Source organism: Otolemur garnettii, unplaced genomic scaffold (assembly GCF_000181295.1).
Source record: "Otolemur garnettii isolate 467f Iridium unplaced genomic scaffold, OtoGar3 scaffold00042, whole genome shotgun sequence".
Classification (NCBI taxonomy): domain Eukaryota; kingdom Metazoa; phylum Chordata; class Mammalia; order Primates; family Galagidae; genus Otolemur; species Otolemur garnettii.
Genome location: NW_003852437.1, coordinates 4611938 through 4635381, shown reverse-complemented (window position 1 = coordinate 4635381; position 23444 = coordinate 4611938). Strand labels below are relative to the sequence as shown.

At 38.3% G+C, this 23444-nt stretch overlaps 1 protein-coding gene across 1 annotated transcript in view; it reads left to right on the top strand.

Moving 5' to 3' along the window:
• UTRN (utrophin) overlaps nucleotides 1-23444 on the top strand; it is a 513062-nt gene that overhangs the window by 168305 nt on the left and 321313 nt on the right. Inside the window, exons 19-25 of the mRNA XM_023513504.1 lie at nucleotides 2444-2531; nucleotides 6976-7217; nucleotides 7382-7562; nucleotides 9020-9165; nucleotides 9846-10058; nucleotides 19192-19305; nucleotides 19915-20070. Coding sequence (XP_023369272.1) covers nucleotides 2444-2531; nucleotides 6976-7217; nucleotides 7382-7562; nucleotides 9020-9165; nucleotides 9846-10058; nucleotides 19192-19305; nucleotides 19915-20070 — 1140 coding nt within the window. The remainder of the gene's footprint in view (nucleotides 1-2443; nucleotides 2532-6975; nucleotides 7218-7381; nucleotides 7563-9019; nucleotides 9166-9845; nucleotides 10059-19191; nucleotides 19306-19914; nucleotides 20071-23444) is intronic.

Sequence of the window (23444 nt, the reverse complement as noted above, 5' to 3'; positions counted from 1 at the left end):
CCATACCTCCCTGCAAGCCCTGGAATCTATGCCTGCCTGTGAGGGCTTAGAAATCAGGGGTAGGCCAGGCACGACTGCGCATGCCTATCATCCTAGCACTCGAGGAGGCCAAGGCGGAAAGATCCCTTGAGGTCAGGAGTTCCAGACCAGTCTGAGCAAGAGTGAGCCCCCTTCTCTGCAAAGAATATTGAAATTAGCCCGGTGTTGTGGTGAGCGCCTATAATCCCAGCTACTTGGGAGGCTGAGGCAGGGAGATTGCTTGAGCTCACGAGTTTAAGGTTGCAGAGACCTATGATGATGACACTGCACTCCAGCTGGGGTGATGATAATTTTTCATTGTTTTCGCTGAGCCTTGTAGTTTCAGCACTTGGTAAAGCTCTTGGCTCATGAAAGGGTGATAATTGTGAGTGGGCAGGGGCATGGGGAAGGTGGTTGAGCTTTATCAGAGCCCTCTGCACAGAGTTTGGAGAGCCAGAAATCAGACCCATATCATATCATTTCATATGTCTTACTATTTTGATCATCAAACAACACAGTTCTTAAAGACATTCAGGTGGCAGAGAATTTAGTAGTTATAGTGATCTTCGTGGAGCAAGTTCCACAAAATAATGATACAATAAAGTCCATCCTATGATCCAGGAACAATTTTATGGCAGAAACTGTTACTATGACATTTGAGGGGATTAAAACAATTTTATGGCAGAAACTGTTACTATGACATTTGAGGGGATTAAAACCACAGTTATTATGACATTTGATGGTATGTAAGGCAGGATTGGAAGTTCCTATGTGTTTCATTTAATATCTATCTATAAGTTTATTTTGTTGTTTCAGACAAATATTAATATATGCCAAAGGGTTGGAAAAAGTGTAAAAAAAGAACATTTAATCATTACCCTAATCCTTCTTTTTAAATTGCAAATTGGGCAAAGATTCAGCTTAATTTTTCTTTATTGAAGTAATAGCTCATTCCAAGGTCTGAATTACCTAGATGGACAATCTGTAGTCTAGTCTCCAGCCACTGTAAGAAGTAGCAAAAAAAATAAGTTTGTAAAAAGCAAATGATTATTTTTTCTCCAGTTTAATGGTGTCTTTTTTACATCGATCCTTAAATAAAATTAAATGTTGTTCCTTAGAATTCCTTGCTAATATTTTCTGGTCTTTGATTATAAAAATGGTTATTCTACCTCATCACATTCAAATTTGTAAAGATCAAAATGGGATGGTTAAATTTATTTGATAGTGCTTACATGTAAAGAATTTAGAAGTGGGATTCTTCTCTGGATTGACTCCTCGGAGTAATATGGGTCGCCTAGAAGTTTTGATTGTGTTATGATACTATTTGAATATTTAGCTAATATATAAGTATCAATTGGGGATAGGGGAACAGGAGGAATTTCAACTACTGAGTTGTATGCCTGTATATGTGTGTGTGTGTTTATAATTTTGCTCATCCTATTCTTACTAGTCCTGACAAGACTTTTGAGAATATCAAACTGTAGAGATAAAAGTATTAAAATTAAAATTATAAGACACTCTGGCGGTGCCTGTAGTTCAGTGGGTAGGGTCCTGGCCACATACACTGAGGCTGGCAGGTTCTAACCCAGCCCCCAGAGCCAAGCTGAAACAACAGTGACAACTGCAACAACAACAACAACAACAACAACAACAACAAAAAATAGCTGTGTTGTGGCAAGTGCCTATAGTCCCAGCTACTTGGGAGGCTGAGGCAAGACAATTGCTTAACCCCAAGAGGTGGAGGTTACTGTGAGCTGGGACACCACAGCACTCTATTCAGGGAGACAGCTTGAGATTCTGTTTCAAAAAAAAAAAAAAGAAAAATTACAAGACCCTCCGCAGGCATAAGGAGCAAAACACTAAGATTTGAGTTTTTAAGGATATTTTCATCATCTAAAAATTATGTAAGAAATATGACTGTTGTTGAATTTATATTAGACCCTAGCTTAATATAACACCAACAAATAATTCTGAGTCTGAAAAGATTTCCATCTCTTTTTTCTTGTTAATTAATTTTTGTTCATGGATCTCTGTTGTTTTGACTCAAAGCATTATTTTTTGTGGTGTCGCATACTCTGGGCTATGTAGGTAAATAGTTATCCTGGATCTAAAGCATAATTTTGATTATTTCTTCTTGATAGGAGCTCATAATTCTAGTGTACTTTTTCTTTTGTTATAAGAGAAACCAATGTTTTATACTTGCTGTGATCATTGTTAGAATTTATCTTTTCAGATGTATTCATCTCTGTGACGGGAGAATAGTCTGGAATTGCATAGCTTTATTACTGGAATGTTCTCTTAGGTAAACTTTGACTAAAATACCTAAAGAGAATGTGGGAGGAACATCCAACCCAAAATTTAAAATGAAATCATATTATATTGAGAAGAAAGTCTGCAATGTTCTTATATTGGAATTTATTTTTAGGGATTAGAAAAAGAACAGACAGAAAGAATCCCCAGACTGGATGAATTAAAACAAACTGGACAAATCCTTGTGGAGCAAATGGGAAAAGGTATGGCCTTTGATTTTTTTTTTTCATAATTTTTAGATTATGGCATCTATTTGATTTTCATAATTTTTAGATTATGGCATCTATTTGATACTGGCATCAAATAATATTACAGTTTGACACATTAAATATTTGTTTAACGTTCTCACCCTCTTTTTGTTAGAAAAATGATTTTCAAAATTTTTCTTAGCTAGCAGAATCTTTCAAAAATGGAGTTATTATGTTGAAGTTGATTATGAAAAAGAAAAGCAAAGTTGTTCTGTTTTTATATGGTATTAGGCAACCGGAATCCCCGGTACTTCAGTAGAAAAGTTAAAATTCACTAGTATACAGTGTAGAAGATTGTAAAACCTCATCCTTTGGGGTTATATGTTGGGGGTATTTTTTGCAAGGGGTTACCAAAGAAAACTTTACTGCAACATTTGGGAAATGAAGTTAAACTAAGGTAAATCCATAAAGGGCATTTGATTTTTAATTACTTTCAATGCATTATAGTAATTTACTACAGTTTTCTATAGTTAAATTGGATAAGGTGTTACTTGTATTTGAAATTTTTACCTGCACCAAAGAATTTTTATTTTTATTTTTGCTATAGCTTCCAGTGATCCAGAGCATTTTTAAGATTAATATTCTAGCTACGCAGTTTTGTATACGGTTGTCTTTGTTCTAGCTTTGATAGACTTTTCTTATATTCCCTATTCCTTATTCTAGTAATAGTAAGTGCTTTGGAAGTCTGCTGTAGGTGTCCTTGACAAAAGCCACAGACACCTAAAGCAGAATTAGGAATGTTAGTTTGACAAGAATCTTCAGAACAGTAGCATTAAAGCTTTTTATTTTTTGACTTTATTATGGGAAATGCAACTGTATACAAAGCAAATGGAATGGTATAATGAACTTCCTCGTACCAGTTACCCAGTAATTGATGATGTTCTGTAATCCTTGAACTATCTATCTTTGCTTTTATTCACTCTGCAACTTCTTATTTCTGAAGTAAAATTTACTTACATTGCAAAACACAAAACTTAGCTGTAATATTTTGGTGAATAGATATACCTGTGTAATGTACACAAATCACTCTATGGAGAAATTTCCATCTTTCTAGAAAGTTCTCTACTGTCCCTTTTGGAGCAGTGACCTTCCTCTATTCCCAGAAGATTATTGCTGTTATTTTACTTTTGTATATTCTGTATACACACACATACAGATGTACAGTACACACACGAAATGCAGCATATGACATATATGTGTCATGTATGTTCGTTTATTTTGAAATTATGCAAATGTATTATCGGTTTATATATTACTGAAGGTTAATTTTTCTCTAAATAAAATTAAATATACAGAACAGTATTTTCTTTCAATGTCTACCCTAAATAGAATGTCTTATTCTGTGTGTGGCCACGCCACTTGGAGGTTACTCTTGCAAATATTAAAGAGACACAAACAGACCATGATTTCCTTTGAGATGCTGAGTCTTTAAATAGGTCTAACAAATTAAGTGCTGAATTTATGTGAGTTACGGTTGCAGATTCTTTTTTTTCTATCTCAACGTTGTACCTTGGAACTTTTTATCTGGTGTGAATGTGGGATGACTTCATGAGTCTGCGTTCTGAATTTACCCCCGTTTCTCTGTCAGCTTTTAGGTGATGAGGCAGAATTAGACTAAGTAGAATGACTCTTCCCGTTCACTTCACTGCAGCTCAGGGTCTTGGGTGGAAGTTGGGAGCAGCGATGGGTTATAGTGAGAACAGCAGTGACTGAGGAACGGGTGAACTTGCAGTCTCCGGTTCTTTCCTAGTTTCTTACAACCTTTTTGTTTCTTTGCCTTGTCATCTAGAAAGTGAGGGAGTTTATTAGCTGACTCTGGCCTTTGCTGGATAAAACCTTACTGGGGGTAGGCAGGTCCTAGAAATACATAGGCTGGAAATTGAATTCACCTGAAGTGCTATTCACACAAGACCAAGTACAGCAGCAGGGAGTATGTGATCTGTGGCTTTATCAAGGAATGAATCTTTCCCCTAATGTATACTTGTCCAGCTTAATAGCAAACTTTTTATATGTTATATTACCATTTTTTCCTCAAGCGTTGGTAGAACTACAAATACATTCATTACAGGACCCTAATTCTATTTATTTTAAAAAGTATCATCTGTTTTAGAAGTATTTTTGTATAGGAGTGAGAAGCTGGGAAATGTGGGAACTGAACTGAAAAGGATCTATATGTTTCCGTTCAGTTAGGAAAGCTTAGCAAATTCTTCAGTGAAACAGATTATTTGAACTGTTTTCCTGAAACTAGTTTCATCAAAGAGCCCATTATAGCCAAGCCTGATGGGTCTTTTCCTGCTTCATGCATTTGACGTAAGTTTTGTGTTATCTCGTGGAGCATAAAAAGTTTTCTTAAAAACGAAGTAATTTGTTTCATTTGACATTGTGGTGGAGACCCCTGGCTTTCTTGATTTAGCTTATCTCATTCCTAGAGATCATCAACTAATAAAATAGAGTAGTCGGGCAAGCTGGATAAGGTGGCTTTTTGAATTGATGTCCATTTCCATGGCTAAGTATATAACAGCCTATGAAATTTGATGAAGGTCCTGTGTTTTGTAAACATTTCCCTTGATGCTAACAGTGACATGTTGAAAAGTGCAAAGTCAGGGCAGATGAAGTGCAGGAATACGTCATATTTTGTCCCTTTTAGATAATTAGTACAAGGATGTGATATCAATTTTGGCTTTTAACTAGTTATCTTCTAAGAATGAGATGTTTAATAGACATAGAAAAATTTGTATTTCTGGATCTCTGGGAGCAAAACAATTATCTGTAAACACAATATGCAGTTTTCCTTTTAAAAAATGCAATTGTTTTAAAATCATTACCTGGTATCATTGCAACCAGTGGTATCCTAACCTTAGAGAAGGGAGATAGACATTGTGAGAATTGGTTAGTCATAGATATTGTTAGTGAATAAATACCCAAAGAAGTCTTTTTTTAGCTTCCTTAGTACCTGAAATGAGTATCTCTCAACCAGTTTTCTAGATGAGTACTGATAATTTTCCATCTGGGAAGTTTTATTTGCCTGCTTCATTTCCTTCCTTGCTTAGCATAAATTACCCTGACATAGAGCAGCCTACGCTATTGTTCCTCTGACCACCCAGGATACAAATGACCTGGCAGAAGCAGAGCCTCTATCTCCATTGTTCAGATTGTTAGGAAAATGCTGATTGGCTTTGTTTACCACTCCCATTAACAGGGATAATTGAACATGGCTGATGGTGTGAATGTTTTCCCTAGGTATTACCTCCGGGACAGTGGACAGTGAACTCCAGCTCTTGACATGAGAGATGTTCTCAAATTATGCCATGAAATGTTCACATTTCTAATTTTCAGTGGATACGGGGTGCTATAGAAGTTTTTAAAGTTGCCTTGTCTGTGGATCATAAGTGACCTTTTGTTTTACATGCTGATTTTTTAGTAGGAGCCCTCATTATTCGGATTTTGATTGCATATGTTTACAAAGCAGGATTGTTTTATTGTCCTCCTACCCAAGTAATAAAAATGCGAATGCCCCTCCTTTCAACATGCCTGTGCTCCTCTGAATGGAAAGATTCTTTTGCAGATTTCCTGTACTTTCGCACAGTAATTTCAGAGGATTTGCTATATTAAAGGAAGGACTGTGATAAAACCCATGATATACAGCTTTATCATTTCTGAAAACATTTTCTTTACCTTTCCAAAATAGGAGACAAACAAAATTATGAGATTCCAGAAATAAAAATAATGACATTAAAAAAAATGAGTTTATAAAGTAAATAATATTAGCACTGCCTTGATGTTTTGGTATTTGCTTATCTATGTGACATGCCCAGTGGGCTTGCTGATGCTTCTCGCACCTGCTGCTGGCTTAGCTAAGTTCCTTCTTCACTCAGCAGTGCATTTCTTGACAAAAGGAGTTCTTTCTTGCCATTGTTTTTGCAGGACACACCACACTGTTTGAGGCTGGAGATACTTCCTAGTTTTTCCAGCCAGTTATCCTTTTTTTTCTTATGACAGAGGTCTGTCTTCTGATGTCAGAGCCCCAGACGGATCAGGGCAGTTGATTTCATTTCTTTAGCTCAGATTCCAAGCTAGTGGAGGGGTAACATGCCAAAGATGGAAATAACGCTCTGTAGAAAAGCCAGTGGCTGCAGCTCTGTTGCTGTCCCTTTTGTGACAGCCACACTCTTCTTTAACTGCTCTCCTGATGCCCTCCTTCTTGGGTCAAAGAATCAAAATAAACATAATTATTTTTAAGTGTGTTGTTATAATTTTTGGTTGTGGTGGTCACTTAAGGAAGTGATCATTATAGGTGACATTGCCCCATGATTTCGAATATATTAGAATGTTTAGAACAAATTCAAGACAAATTTTGTAATCTGATATGAAGTGTCTGTTCTGTTTCATGTCTGTATAGAAGGTCTTCCCACTGAAGAAATAAAAACTGTTCTGGAGAAGGTTTTATCCGAATGGAGGAACGTATCTCAGCATTTGCAAGATCTGGCAAGAAAGATCCAGCTCCAGGAAGATATAAATGCTTATTTTAAGCAGCTTGATGAGCTTGAAAAAGTCATAAAGACAAAAGAGGAGTGGGTGAAACACGCTCCCTCTTACCCGTCTCCCCAGCAGTCCTTGACCAGTTTGAAGGATTCCTGTCAGGTAAAGAGCCAACCGTCTGGAAGGTGAAAGAATTTAATGCCCTGTCTCCTATTCAAGGAGGGCGCTTCTCATACAATGAACCTTAAGTGAATTCTGCTCTGATTGACTTTCTGAGAGGGTGTGCGTCTTCAGTGAGTTATGTGACCGTATTTTCTCTTACGTAGCGGGCATTGACAGATCTCCTTGGCATCAACCCCAAAGTTGAAATGGTGCGTGAGAGCTGCTTGGCTCTGAAGTCTCGGCCCTCTGCCCCGGATTTTATCCAGCAAGGCTTTGATAGATTCCTGGGCCAGTATCAGGCTGTGCAACAGGCTATCCAGGCCCATCAGCAACAGCTGGAGAATGGTAAGCCCGTTCCTTTGGTTCTCTTATTTGATGACTTTACTGTCTCCTCTCTTACTTTGCCTTAATTTGACAATTGCTCCCAACAGTTTGACCGTTAGTATACTGGCTTGTTTTGCACCAGACTCACCACTTTCCTCTGTTGCCTGTATTAATTCAAAGTCTGAAAGTAGACTGGATCGAGACTTTTTCCTGATTCACACTTGTTTGTAAAGACACAAACAGCTTTCACATGCACTAGAATTGTGTTAACAGGATATGATTTTTACAGAGTTTTTTTTTTCAAAGGAGAAATGTGCTGTTGTTTCTTCCTTTGACTGAGGAAGTCACTCAGTATGTTATTTGTAGTTGGACTCAAAAGAATGATCCCTCACTTCTGTTTGCTCGAACATGATTAAAGTGTTAGCCATCCCATCACTTCTTTTGAAAGGAAACTATTTTCCTTTTTCAGAATCTGAAAAATTTTAGAGTTCTTAGGTTTGGAATACATTTGGTTTTGGAAAGTTAACTGTTAGAGATTTTGAAAACTCGTCCCTCCCCAGGTGCTGTTCAAGTTAGGAGCTGTGTTGTACTGTGTCCTGGTTTGGGGCCTGCCTACTTGAAAGCTCTGTATGTAACCGCACCTTAACTCCAGCAATTGTCGGTTGTGTAATGGCTTGAAGAATCTGTGTATGTGTGTGCATGTCAGGCAAACGCCTTTGTTCTAGAAAGGCAATTGGGCACCATGTTTTTTGTTTACCGAATCTGGTTAACCTGGAATGGGAAATAAATCTTTAAGGTACCTCTTTCTCAATTTCTGGGCATAAACCAGGCCTTCGTTTTTGACAGCACTCAGTAGGCAGTTTAACTTTTGCTGCCAGTTGGCGTCACCTCTTTGTGCTTTAAGTGAACTGACTTCCTGTCCGTATAAGTGTTGCTTGTACGTGATTTTTGTGGTAGTGACTGGTACAGACACTGTTTCAGCTGGGCTTTCACAGTCCTTCCTACTCAGAGTACCTGTGGCAGCTGGGTGCAGTGTATTTCTGTATGAGGGCCTCCACTCTGTGGGAGGGTTTATCTACATGCTTGAGTTTACAGGAAGCCTGGTTGAGGGTTGAGAGGATCTTTTTATTTTTTTAAATTCCTTTGTAGTTATTGGGGAAGAGGAGATTATATGGGACAAAAGGGACATTGTTCCATCTTCAGAGAGACATTTCATCATGATGAAATGAAGAATAATGATAGTGGGTTAGTTAATATTTCAAATGTCAACATCCGCAGGAATGAAGTCACTGTCTGACTCTCAGAGATGCCAATGGAATGATCTATTTTATTAACTAACAGAGACCCTTTTTAATTTTAATTAGGGGGTCTCACTTACATATTAGAATTCACTTATGATATATAGAAGACAAATGGTACTTAATAACATTAGGTTCTTAGCATTATTTTCTCAAAGTCAATATTTTTAAAATCAGCAGAACTAAAGAGCCAAACTGGGCGTGAATATTTGGAAACATTGAAAATGCTGAAAGATACGTTAAATGATTCAGAAAATAAGGCCCATACATCTCTGAATGTCCTTAATGATCTTGCCAAGGTGGAGAAGGCCCTGCAGGAGAAAAAGGTAATGTAGATTAATATAAGTTAGAGCTCCACTTGTAATATCTCATATGATACAACGGGAGTGTTTTTGCAGAGATTAAAAAAATACATTGGTCCTTTTGGTCAAAATTGTTCCAGAAGTTTCTAATAATTTGAAGGTTAGTTACTGTAAGATCTCAGATAAAGGAAAAGATAGTTGTTAAATATTTTTAACAGAATGAAAGCATATTTTCTCCTATTGGATTTAGCCTGAAATTCTCAAGCTGTTCGTAATCTGCTAAGATATCTTTAATAAAATGAGGAATATCTGTTGAATTGATGTGTGATTTTTTTTTTAATGTTGAAAAAAAATGTTTCCCTGATCATTTAGCTGAGTATCCTATGGTTCTGTACTATTTTATTAGATAAAAAAGACCAGCTGCTGGGCACTGTGCACTCTGCCCACGCTGCCTGTGTCGTTCTAGGGGGTTTTGGTGTTGAGAATACATTCTGTTGCCCACACAGAACAACTCCAAGAAAATGCTTTTACTTTTTTTTTTTTTGGTTATGCCTGTGTTTTTCATGAGCTTTTCACAATTGTTTTTGATAAAAATGCTTTTTAATGCTTTTCAAAGAGACTTTCGACTTTATATAGCCCCCATTATTATCTCTCTGCAGACACATTGTTGTGCCTGTTTTTAATCTTCTATAACTTTTTTCCAGACCCTTGATGAAATCCTTGAGAATCAAAAGCCTACATTATGTAAACTTGCAGAACAAACAAAGGCTTTGGAGAAAAACCTTCCTCCTGATGTAGCAAAGACATACAAGCAAGAATTTGATGATGTCCATGGAAAGTGGAGCACACTGAAGGGCCTGGTTTCCAAGGAGCTACATGTGCTTGAAGAAATTACTCCCAAACTCAGAACATTTGAGGTAAATCCAGAGGCCACTGGGAGTTTACGTTTATTATAGGGTAAATAGCAATTACCAGGAAAGATTCAAATATCTATTACTTGAGTATTTTACATTCTTTCTAGCCCCATATTTATTATGTACTTCAGCTGGCTTTTATCAAAGACATATTTTTAATGTGCTGGAGAACACTTGTATTTCTTTTGCCTTACAGAAAACGCTTCTTGGTCGAAGTAAACGGGACCTTGAAGATAGGAGAAAATTGCTTAAGAATGGTCAAAATAATATCTCAGGCAGGTTGCAAGGGACGCCCGTGTGACGTGTGGACTGGTCTTTAGATTGTAGAGGGAACTTGATTGGAGTGGTAGAAGGATCCCAGGTAGTAGCAGGAGCCAAGTTTGTGAACTTGTTTTTCTCCTTTTGTTCGTTTTTTTAAGGTTTTTGGCATTTGAAGTTAAAAATCTGAACTAGGCTATTGAAAAACAGTGTCAGATTGGAAAAAGCAAGTAGTTTCAGGGACACAAAAGTTCAGAGGCAGGATCCGTTGCTACATCTGACAATGCTGACGGATGAAGGGATGATAAAGGCCGAGAGGGAAGGGTAACTGTGAGGATGTAGAAGGGGAGAGTCAGTGTCAGATGAGACAGTGGGCATCGTAACATTTGCCTACGAGAAAGATGGAAGTGGAGTTTCCAGATCCACCTGGTTTTCTGATAGTACAGATCTGGATAGACACCGAACCAGTCACACACTCTGCCCACCGAGGCTCCCTATCCTCCCACCACCTCTCTACCTTGGGCTTTTTTCTTCTTTTCCATTAGTTAGGGATCTTTTCTTTTCTTTAAATGAATAGATCTCATGATGCAATCTATAACAGTGCCTGGCACAGAAAAGGCACAACATAAATATTTTTTAATGAATGAAATGAGATGATTAAGAGAAGGTTTAGATTTAGAGATAGATTATATGTATAGGGTATCCTTAAACTTTTTGTGCAATTTACAGTGTAAAACTATTTTAAATTGCACATGAACTTTGTGTGTGTGTGTATACATATGTACATATTTGAGAGAGATACGTATTTTTGACAGATATATGTCAAATATATTTATATCAATTTAAATATAAAATACATAATATATTTAAATATAAAAACACAAGAATATATACATATTTAAATATATAAGTATAATTAATATATAAACATATACATATATGTGTGTGTGTATGTTTGGATTCAGAGAAATGTCTAAGGAACATTGACAATAAAAGGCAAAGATTGAAAATGAAGGTGAAACTTATGAAAATGTGAGTTTTTGACATTGAAGTCAGAGAACAGTGGTAGAAGAGGGCTGGAAGACTGTCCAGCTCCACGTGGAGGGGCTCCAGCCAGATTCCAGGAGTGGTGACCAATGAATTTGGAGGGACCTTCAATTAACTCAGGAATTAAAGGACAGTTCCAATGACCAGCAGGAGAATACAGAGGGAGGGGTTGTGTGTATGTACGAGTATGTGGTGGTAGTGGCCGGAGGTAAGTGTGAGTGCAGTTCTAGACTGGGATTTCACTGGAATAAATAAGCAGAAAGAGTGATGTGTTCTGTGTGGCTCAGAATTTTTTATGCGTGTAACTGCGTGACAATATACCCTTCTCCTTGGAAATTGCCATTTGTAATTGTTTAAAAATGCAAATTACCCTTTTCCATGATTCTAAAATTCAAGCATTGGATTATCAGTGGTTCTCAACCCTCCAGAGGACACTTGTTAATGTCTGGAGACAGTTTTGGTTGTCCCAGTTGTGGGGGAGGATAGACAGTGAGTAGAGACTCGCCATGCAGCTACACACCCTACAGTGCATAAGATGACCCCCCAAACAAAGGAACTATCTGTCCCCAGATGTCATCAGCGAGAAAGCGGAGCTCATCTTTTCAAAATAGCATCCCTTTGTTTTCAAATTTAAATTCGAGATGTACTGGGGAAAATTTACAAATGAAGATTAACTTCAAGGTTTATCTTTAGACTCTGAAAAGTGTATTTTAGGGTTAGCTAAATGTGTGCCAACATTTTAATATGGAATTTAAAGAGAATAAATATTCTTCCAAAACATAGAAGAGAGTCTTGTGGTTATAGTAACCCAGCGTTAGGCTTCAGTGGGTTGTTTACTAATATTGGGATAGGTTGCTTGATGTTGTTCCTAATCAGGCACAACAATTAAAGTGGTGGAGTGTGTGCAGATATTTATCTCCATTAAAAACATCCCACATCAGCCGTGTGTGTTTGGTAGTAAGGTTTATTTTGGGGCAATTGCAATAGCAGATTTGTAATCTTCAGTTTTTTTAAAATTTGCTTTTGTGTGTGCTAACTATAAGATTGTTGACGACATCTGTTATTTTTTAATTGTGCAACTTATTTGTTGAAACACACACAGGGTACCAAAAAAATCTCTACACATTTTTTTTTTCTTGAGACAGAGTCCCACTATGTCACCCTGGTAGAGTGCTGTAGTATCACAGCTAACAGCAACCTCCAACTCTTGGGCTTAAGCGATTCTCTTGCCTCAGCCTCTCACGTAGCTGGGACTACAGGCTCCCGCTATAATGCCCTGCTAGTTTTTGGTTGTAGTTGTCACTGTTGTTTGGCAGGCCCGGGCTGGATTTGAACCTGCCAGCCCTGGTGTATGTGGCTGACTTCCTAGCTGCTGGACTACAGGTGCCAAGCCAAAATGTATGCACATTTTAATAAAAGAAAAAACTGCATTGTATTTTTTATACTCAGGTCACTTTTGACTTTTGCATTTACAAGGGATACAAGATACAATATACAAGGTAACAAATATTATTGGCATATACTGAGCATTACAATTTTAATATTTTTTTCCTTTCTTAAAATGCATATACTTTTTTTGCACTCTCTGCAAATATATATATGTATATGTATGTGTATTTCAATAGATTTTGGAAGTACAGATGGCTTTTTTGTGACATGGATAAGTTGTGTAGTATTAAAGTCAGGGCTTTCAGTGTACTCATCCCTAAATAGTGTACATTGTACTCAATAGATAGCTTTTGCTCCCTCTTGCTCCCCCGGCTCCTTTGCTGGGTCTCCAAGTCCTTTATACCACTCTGTATGACCTGTTGTTCAGCTCCTACTTACAAGTGAGTACATGCAATATTTGTTTTTCCATTCCTGAGATACCTCGCTTTGGATAATGGTCTCCTGCTCTAGCCAAGTTTCTGTGGAAGATGTTATTTCATTCTTCTTTAGGGCCGAGTAATACTCCATGGTATATATAATATATGCCACATTTTCTTTATTCACTCAATAATTGATGAGCAACTAGGTTGATTCTGCATCTTTGTAAATTTGAGTTGTGCTGCAAAAAACATAAAAGTGCACTTGTCTTTCTGATCTCTTACTCCTTTGTTTGCTTCTAAGCAATTGCTTGTTATTTCAGTACTTACAATACACTTGGGAAAACTTTAAAAATTTCCCCCAAAGTTATTAGATAATTACAACAAATATTCATTAGCAGGTTAGCATTGTTTTCCCTTTTCAAATGACCTGATATTTTAGGCATTTAAATTCTATTTGCCTTTAAGGTATGAGGCACAGTAGTTTTTAGATTCAATGCCAATTTATAATATTTCTTAGGAACAAAAATAATTGGCTTGTTTATTTTTAAAATGCATTTTTATTATGTAAGTAATACATGAAGAATGCACATTGTGAAGACATAGCACAAAACTATGTAAAGAGAACATATAAGAGTTCCAATCTTCCCCAATACCATTTTTGGCCCCTGGAGGCAGCTAATATTAACAATGGATCCTGGCTGGAGGTTAATGTATTCAAATTAAAAAAGAAGAGTCCAGGAATGCTGCTAATTCTAACAATTTTTTCCCCACAGTATAGAAACAAATGATATTGGGAAGCCATGAGAGGCATTGAAATAGCTAGCACACCACAGAGCTTGGAGTGCGAATCCCACTATTGAAAATAATAATAATAGTAATTAATGCTTTTCATTGACACAGGTGATTTAAACTTGGAAAGTATTTTTATGGTTGTATACTTGTTTTCAAAATAATAATTGTCAAATGCTCTTGTTTGTGTGCAAAGTTAAAAAGATGATTTTCATTATCATGGGCACATAATAATTGTAGATCTTTATAGAGTATAGGCATACAATGTGTATTAATCAAATCATGGTAATTGCAAGTAACCATCACCTGAGGCATTTAGCATTTGTTTTAGGTACATTTCAATTCCACTCTTTTAGTTATTTTAAAGTATACCCTAACTTAATGTTGACTATAGTTACCCTGTTGTACTATCATATATTGTTTATTCTATTTACCATGCAATACTTTTTCCCCCATTACCAGTCCCCACTTTATCCCTCAACTTGTTGCTGTCCTTCCCAGACTCTGGTCACCATCTTTCTGCTCTGTCTCCATGAGATCAATTGTTTTTGATATTTAGCTCCAAGATATGAATGAGAACATGAGAGATTTGTCTTCCTGTACGTGGCATATTTTACTTAACATAATGTTCTTCAGTTCTGTCCATGTGATTGCAAATAGCAGGATTCCATTCTTTTTTTTTTTTTTTTTTTGCAGTTTTTGGCCAGGGCTGGATTTGAACCTGCCACCTCTGTTATGGGGCCAGTGCCCTACTCCTTTGAGCCACAGACACGGCCCTGATTTCATTCTTTTTTACGACTATGTAATATTCTATTGCACATATGTCCCACAAACTTTTTGTCCATTGATCTGTTCATATGGACACATAGGCTAATTCCAAATCTTGGTTATTGTGAACAGTGCTGCAGTAAACGTGGGAGTGAAGATATCTTTTCAATATCCTGAATTCCCTTCTTTTGGATACATACCCAATTGCTGGGTCACATGGTCATTTTATTTTTAGTTTTTGAAGGAACCTCTGTACTGTTCTCTGTAGTGGTTGCACTCTTTTACATTCCCACCAACAGTGCACAAGGGTTCCCCTCTTTCCACAACCAAATATCCTTAGCATTCATTATTATTCATTTTTTTTATAAAAGCCATTTTAACGGGGATGTGATGATATCTCTTTATAGTTTTGATTTGTATTTCTCTGATGACTAATGATGCTGAGCATTCTTTCATCTATCTGTTGGCCATTTGAATGCCTTCTTTTGAGAAATGTCTAATCAGATCCACTGCTTATTTTTAAATCAGATGATTGAATTTGTTTTTTTTTCTTATTGAATTTTCAGGGCCTCTAATATAGGGTGGCCATAAAATTTATGTGTAATTTAAAAATAGTCAACTATTTTAAATTGCACATGAACTTTATGGCCACCCTGTATATTCCAGTTATTATACCTTGTCAGATGAGTAGTCTGCAAATATTTTCTCCCATTTTGTGTGTTGTCTTTTCATTCTGTTGATGGTTTCCTTTGCTATGATCTCATTTGTTCAATTTTGCTGTGGTTGCCTGTGCTTTGGGGGTATCACTCAAGAAGGCCTTGCCCAGACTGATGTCAGAAGTATTTCCCTATTGTTTTCATTTAGTAATTTCACAGTTTTAAGACTTAGATTTAAGTCTTCCTCCACGGTGATATGATTTTTGTATATGGCGAGAGATAAGGTCCAGCTTCATTCTTCCGCATAGGGATATCCAGTTTTTGAATCTTTAACAGCAAGATCATTGCTGTTATTCCTATTTTACAGATGAACTACTGAGGCTCAAAGAATAGAAATTAGTTTACTAGTAAGGTGCTGAGCTTCACAGTTCGACCTTAGTCTTTGTTTTGGCACATTGCCACTCTCAGAACTTGGCATGGTCGGGATTCCATGCAGGGATTTTCGTAGTGAACACAGCAGGGCTTCTTGGGTTCTGGTGTGTTCGGGTGTGTTCCTTTTGTGGGATGATCAGTTGGTCTACGTGGCTGTCTGTGTTGCTCTCCTCCTCCTTCCTTCTCACGTCACAGTATAAGAGTGAGAGACGGGGCAGGCACGTATAAATTATCTGTGCCCACGTGGGCCTGGGTTTATCTTAGAGAGGGAGTGAAAGAGGAAGGCAGGCGTTGAGGCCATAAAACTTCCTCTCATATTCCAGTGACTGGAGTAGTTAAGGCCTTTTTTTTTTTTTTTCAATAAGAGCTCACTGTAGTTAAAACCTCCTTGGAATATAATGCTTCCATATAAATTTTGAAAATCCATGGCTCAGGAGACTATCAGTTTTCCTTATTCAAAACCAAGCTAATGAATTTCCCAGTGATACAGCAGTAATGCATTCTTAATAAGCTCTGAATGGAGATTAACAGCGCAACTGTCTGTGCTGAGAAGTTAAATGGACTAGTTTTAAAGATCGTATTTTACGAACTCTGCATTGCTGTCTTTTTTGGATGCCCCACCTGACCCTTCCCTGAGCTTTTCTTCCCACGAAGTCATCTCTAATTTGATCTTAGCATGCTGGAGCAAACACAGAAGAGGCCTGTAAGTGGCTGAGTATACCTGAGAGTGGCGTGAGCATGCGTGGAAGGTGACAGATGGGCTGAAAGCAGAGGGAGAGGGAGCTCGAGGAAGGACCTTCCACTCTCTGCTTGAAATAAAGAGGTTGTGGAAGGGCTCGGATGGGAGGGTGCACAGTATGAATAGAGGACACAGAAAAGCCTGGCTCCGTTAGTACTTTTTGCTTCTCATCGTCATCAGAGAATGGCCCTCAACACGAGAAAGGGTGGGAAAGTGGTTATGGAGAACGCCTTAGAGACTGATCTGTGATGCACGCGGAAAACCACTCAGCCCCTCCTGATGCGTAAACTCGCATCCCAAACAACAGCACGATTTTTATCCTTAATCTCAGGGTCACTGCATGATCTTGGGAGAAATTACTAGAAAAATGGAGGTGGACAAGTGTCCTAATTAAGAAGAAGTCTTAGTTTCTAGATGCCAAGACCTACAGTAAGTTTGACGTCAGTTCCTGGCAAAGCTGTGGGATAATGACCAACCAGAGGCCTTCTGGGTGCTTAGGAGAGAATGTGGTGGCCACCAGGAATCAGCATGGACACCACTAGTGAGCCTTGCCCAGACTCATTTCCTTTCAGTGCTGCTTCCTTTTATTTATTTATTTTTATTTTTCTGGAGGGAGGAATACTAGATTATTAGATACACACGATGTTAGAATCTCACATTTGAAGATTCAGCCTCGTGTAGTTCAAATAATGCTCACAAATTATCATTCTTGGCAAGCCTTGATTTCACCAAAGTATTGGTGATCATCTCTTGCAATCTTCTAAGAAGAAAGAGGAAAATTAGGTAGATGCTACTGTTACGGAGATTGGTGTATTTTGAAAACTAAGCCAAAAGTTTGTCCAGTAATCAATGCCATGGTGTCCTTATGGGTAAATGCCGGGGTAGGCCCTGTTACTGTCTTCATTTTTCACTCAACACCTGTAACAACAAAAGTAGAAAAAGGAGGCTCGGCGCCTGTGGCTCAAGTGGCTAAGGTGCCAGCCACATACACCTAAGGTGGCGGGTTCAAATCCAGCCCAGGCCCACCAAACAACAATAATGGCTGCAAACAAAAAATAGCTGGGCGTTGTGGCGGACACCTGTGGTCTCAGCTACTTGGGAGGCTGAGGCAGGAGACTCGCTTGAGCCCAGGAGTTGGAGATTGCTGTGAGCAATGAAGCCATGGCACTCTACCTAGGGGGATAGCTTGAGGCTCTGTCTCAAAAAAAAAAAGTAGAAAAAGGACAACCCTCTGTCAGATTCATAGAGAGATAGCTGGGAGGAGGAGCTGATGGGACAGTTAAAAGACTAAAAATTCAAAATATTTTGTGAGCTTGTTATTATGCTTTTAAATATGATTGTTAACATAACAAGGCAAAATTTTATATTTGTAATTATCAAGTTCTTAATTTATTACAGATGTCAATTAAACATATAAGAAAGGGAAATGTATCTTAAGGTAGTTATTGGGAATATTGGAGGGTTGGCTCAATGTATATTGTGAATAAATTATCTATAAACAAATAACAAAACAAAAGAAATAAAGAACTCTACAATAAGAAAAATAGAAATAAAAATATTTCACACGCATTTTTAGGAGTATACTATCCATATGTTAATTTCTGTCGTGGTGATTCATTCCAGTATTGTTAAGCATAAAAATAGTTGGCTTTAGTGGCATTTTAAGGACATTAGAAAATTGATGTAGTTTCCAGAGCATGTTGATACAGTGGTGTGTGCACTACCCAGTATCAGGTCCTGAGGACATCAGAGGAAGAACTGGGAATGTTGAATCAACAGAAGACTAGAGAAAAATATGTCAGCTGTCTGCTAATCTGAAGGGCTTTTTTGAACAGAGAAGCAAATTTGTCTCTTCCTAGGAATGAACAAAAAGCAAAGCATTGAAGAAGCAAAAGCAATTTCAGCTCAGTACTAGGGAAATTAACAAGTGAGTCTATTTAATGATAGAAAGGGAGTGAGTTCTTGGAAAGAAACGACCATCACTGTAGTACTGGAAATCAAGTTGCATCTGTTTATTTACATGTGTGTTCTTTCAGGCTCGTTTTCAGTGTTACCCCATCTGAAGTCTCCATCTGCAAAATGTTTGTTTCCTCATTGTCTCAGCACCATAGACAATAACTGTATTGCAGTGGATGGTTAATAAATGTTGGACTGTCTTGGGGTCTCGGATAACAAGGCATCCAACAGCTGATCTAAGAACAATATTGTATTCCATTCCCTGTGCTATTTGTTCATTCCTGCCCCCGAGGAGCTAACGTTAGAAGATTTTTTTCTAAGTTATGTGTGAGGAAAAGATATTGTAGCTGATTGTACCTAGAAAAACTTTTTTTCCCTTATAATTTGAATTATTAAGCAAAGAGGTTGCTTGCATTTGGGCTTGATGTAGCTTGGCTCACTGGAAAGTGTTTTGAAAGTTTTTGAATGCTTACTGAGCTGTTGTCTCTTGAGGATTTTAGCCCAGAATGAAGAAAATAATTATTTTCAGAGTTGGAAGGTTTAGAAAATGAAATAAAATAAATGAAACTGATATTATCAATGTATTGAAAACTTGCCCTTTCTCCCCAGTAGCGGTAGATCTTGAGATGTAACTGTTGAATGTCACTGAATAATATCCCCCTCTGTTACTGTGTTTAATTTAGGCTGATTCCAAAGCTGTTGAGAAGTGGACGGATGGTGTGAAAGACTTCTTAATGAAAGAGCCGGCTGCCCAAGGAGACGCCACAGGTTTACAGAGGCAGCTAGACCAATGCTCTGTGAGTTCTGCTGATCTGAGGCATCTGTTGTAATAAATAACATTTTCTTCTTTTTCTTTGTTATTTGCTGCTATTATTAAAATTGTAAGAATATGACATGGAATTAAACCTAGATAAAATATCTTTCATCCTTTTATGACTTTATAGCTAATAAAAGACTGACAGAGTGTTCATATTTTTATGTCTGGCTGTAGTTGTTATGGCATTTTTGGATGGGTTAACAAGAGAATAGCTCCTTGGAAGCCAGTTGTATATTGCTTTTCTTGTGCCACATAGTGAGGATTTAAGAGAAACATATTTAACAACAATTGCTGGTTATTCTGAGTGTAATTTATATTTGATGAAATCATCAGGCTTCTCTAAATTAATTAAAAGACTATTCCCTACTGAGAGTCAAGTATTTCCAATCTCATTTGGCAGATGGCTGTATGAGGCACCCAGGTGAAAGAAATTTCTTAAGGCACGATAGATCTGAAGTAGTTAAATATCCTGACTCTTAAACCAGAATCTGCTTTTATAATATTTACAGGGATGCAAGCAGGCAGGCTAGAATTATGGCATCCACTTATGTAGCAATGAACTCAACATGGGCGTATTTTATGTGTTCAGGCCTTTGTCAATGAAGTAGAAACTGTTGAATCATCTCTGAAAAACATGAAAGAAATAGAGACTAACCTTCGAAGTTGTCCAGTTGCTGGAATCAAAGCGTGGGTGCACACGAGACTAGCTGACTATCAGACCCAACTGGAGAAGTTTAGCAAGGAGGTGAGTTTTTCAGTCATACTGTCTGTGGTTTTCAAGAGGTGTAGGCTGTGGCTTCTCTTGAGTGACTAAAGAAATTTTATGACCCATGCAGTTTGAAAACCTGATCTAACAATTACAGCATGTGTACAAATTAGGCCAAGAAAGGTATTTTTTTTTTATTTTAATTAAGGGAATATACTGATTGTCCAATTTGGCCTGGGACTCACTTTTTTTCCCCTTGTGTTAAATCCAGCTTAACACACACATTTATGTTATGTTATTTGCTTTACTCCTAAAACATTTGAGTATGTGACTCAATAGTTACAGCTTTCATCATTTATTTAATGAGCACATATTTATTCACCAGCTGCCTTATCTCAGGCATCATTCTAGACACTGGATACCCAGCATCGAACAAGGAAAAATAAACTCCCCATTAGGAGCTTGAATTATAGTGAGGTAGATGGAAAATGAATAATAATACGAGGTAGGACTAGCAAGGGGTTAGGGTAAGGCGGGTTATTTCTAAGAGGGTGATCAGGGAAGGACGTTTGGGGACTGGGACATTTCATAGAGAACTGAGTAAAGTAAAGGAAGCCATGTGAGGTTTGGGGAAGAACATCTATGCATGGCGAAAGGGAAATTTTAAATCTCAGTGGTCAGAATGAGCTTTCCGTGTTCACTAAAGAATGAGGACAGTGTAGCTGGAATACCGGGCATTCCCAAAGTCCTCTCACATAGGAAAAATGGGAAATTGTAGCTAGATGGACATTTATCTACAAAGTATTCATTACAAAATTTTACAAAGAGGTGGCCAACCCATAGAGAACATATTGCAAAATTTCGTAGCGCAGAGAGGAGTTAGTGGATTGTAGAATAGGAATATATGATGTTGAAGGTCGACAGGATGGATTAGACATGGCCTTGCAGGCAAAGTCTTTGGATTTTGTTTCAGGTATGATATTACACAGAAAGCAATTTGAGGGTTTTGAGCAGGGGAGTGACATGTGAGAGCGATCATAGAAGATCTCATTGGCTTTCCTGTGGATAATTTGCTCTGGAAAGGCTAGAATGAAAGCAAGAAAAACACTTAGGAGGTTATTATAGTCTTGGAGAGAGCAGATGGCCCTTGACACTAGGAAGGTAATGATGGAGGTCATCAAAAATGCTGGGTTTGGACTCTATTTTGAAAACAGGGGACCCAAGTGAAGAATTAGATGTGTAATAGAAGAAAAGTGAATGATCAAGGGCAGCTTGGGATTTTTGCAAAGCTGCCACTTTGTGTGAATCGTGGTACTCTTTAATGAAGACTCGGGGAGGAGGAGCTTGTGTGGGTACAGGTGGAATGACGATCTCTATTCTGGAAGCGTTAAATGTGAGATGCTAGATGCTAAGAAGGAAAGGTCATCAAGAGGGGAGACACTTGGGGGTCCCAGAGGCCAGTGCAGGAAGCTCATTGTGTCCAGTGCTGATCACTGCTGAGGCCAATCAGAATTGAAAATCAAGCTTAAAATCTGATATGATGAAAAGGCAGAGACTTTTCTTGATGTTGAGAAAAGTGAGTGCCATGGAGTAGTGGAGAAGAAAGTCACAATGGAGAATGTTGAACAGGTGAGTGAGGAACTGGAACAAGTAGGATTCACTTGGAGAAATTTCTCTATTTAGGGGAGCAGGGAGATGGATGTGTGCCGGAGATGGGGAACCAAAGAGGTGTTTAGGTTCTTTTCAAGAATGAGAGATAATATAGGATGTTTGCATGCTGAAGAGGAGGGCCTCGCTTAGAAAAAGAAAGAAAGGATGCAGAAGGGATTGCGATTAGAGTGTTTCCCAGGCAAGGTCTGCGATCGATCGTGCGGCAGAGGTGAGGTGAGGTGAGGACACTGCTGTGAGCTCGTCCTCCGGGGTGGTGGGCAGGAGGGACCCACATGCGGCAGCAGGACTGGGAGGAAGTTCTCTCCTGATTGCTCTCATTTCCTCAGTGATGTAACAACGGTGACATTTGCATCACTGCAGTGCCTGACACAGGGATAAAAACAGGAGAGAACGTGAAACAGGCGTGGTGCACAGTCCTGTGGATACGACAGGTTTCTTAATCTGGTGCTTTGGGCTGATGTTTATTTAGGAAAAACTTATATTTGCATAACTGAATATCTTGTTTTTGTTGTTTTACCCCAACATCCTTATTTCAGACGTACTTGAATGTAAAGAAAAGTTGAAATAGTAATACAAAGGACACCTACCTACCTATTCAGAGACTTGCTAGGGTCCCTATTTGCTTTTTCTTCCTCTGCCCCTCTTTTTACACACATGCACACATACACACATTTTACTTTTTGCTAGAAAGGTACTTTTGACAGGAAGTTGAAAACATCATAAAATTTCACCCCTAAATAGTCCAGCATGCTTCTCCTGTGAGTAAGGGACGTTCTTCTACAAAACCACACTACCATTATTGCATTACCAAGAAACTGATCATTTTATACAATCATCTAATGTCCTAGCCAAATGTACACTTTTCTGGATGTGCTATAAACTGATGGATATACCTGAGGAAACTGGGGTTTTGGGGGGAGTAAAGAGGGAAATGGTTTGGAAGTGGCTTGGAAGAACTAGGAAGGCAATAACTAGAAGCCTGTGTCTGTATCCATCTGTCTCCCTGTCTGTGTCCATCCGTCCGTTCATCTATCCTAAATATATATAGGACTTTTTTTTTTTTTTTTTTTTTTTGGAGACAGAGTCTCACTTTATCACCCTCAGGAGAGTGCTGTGGTATCGCAGCTCATAGCAACCTCCAACTCCTGGTCTTAGGAGATTCTCTTGCCTCAGCCTCCTGAGTAGCTGGGACTACAGGTGCCTGCCACAATGCTCAGCTATTTGTCTCAGTTTGGCTGGGGCTGGGCTTGAACCCAGCACCCTCAGTGTATGGGGCCAGCACCCTACCCACTGAGCCACAGGCGCCGCCCTATAGAGGACATTTTTAAGCACCCTCAGCAAGGAGGTAACTGCATATTGGGTGAATAATTATCTCTAGAGCAATTTTAGACTCTTGTATTTCATGGACTATTAAAAACATTGGAGTGGTTTTGGACAAACAACATTACCAAATTTTTATTTTGCTAAGAAAGAACAGAGATATAAAACACATCAGTAAACAAGAAGAGTTTGTTTCCCCTATTATATCCGTGCTATCACGAAAGAAAGAACATTTTAGTGCCTCCAAAATAGAAGGCATATCATTTCAGGGTAATTAATTATAATTTCGAGGGTTTTTTTTTTTTTTTGAGACAGAGCCTCAAGCTGTCCCCCTGGGTAGAGTCCCGTGGCATTACAGCTCACAGCAACCTCCAACTCCTGGGCTCAAGCGAGTCTCCTGCCTCCGCCTCCCAAGTAGCTGG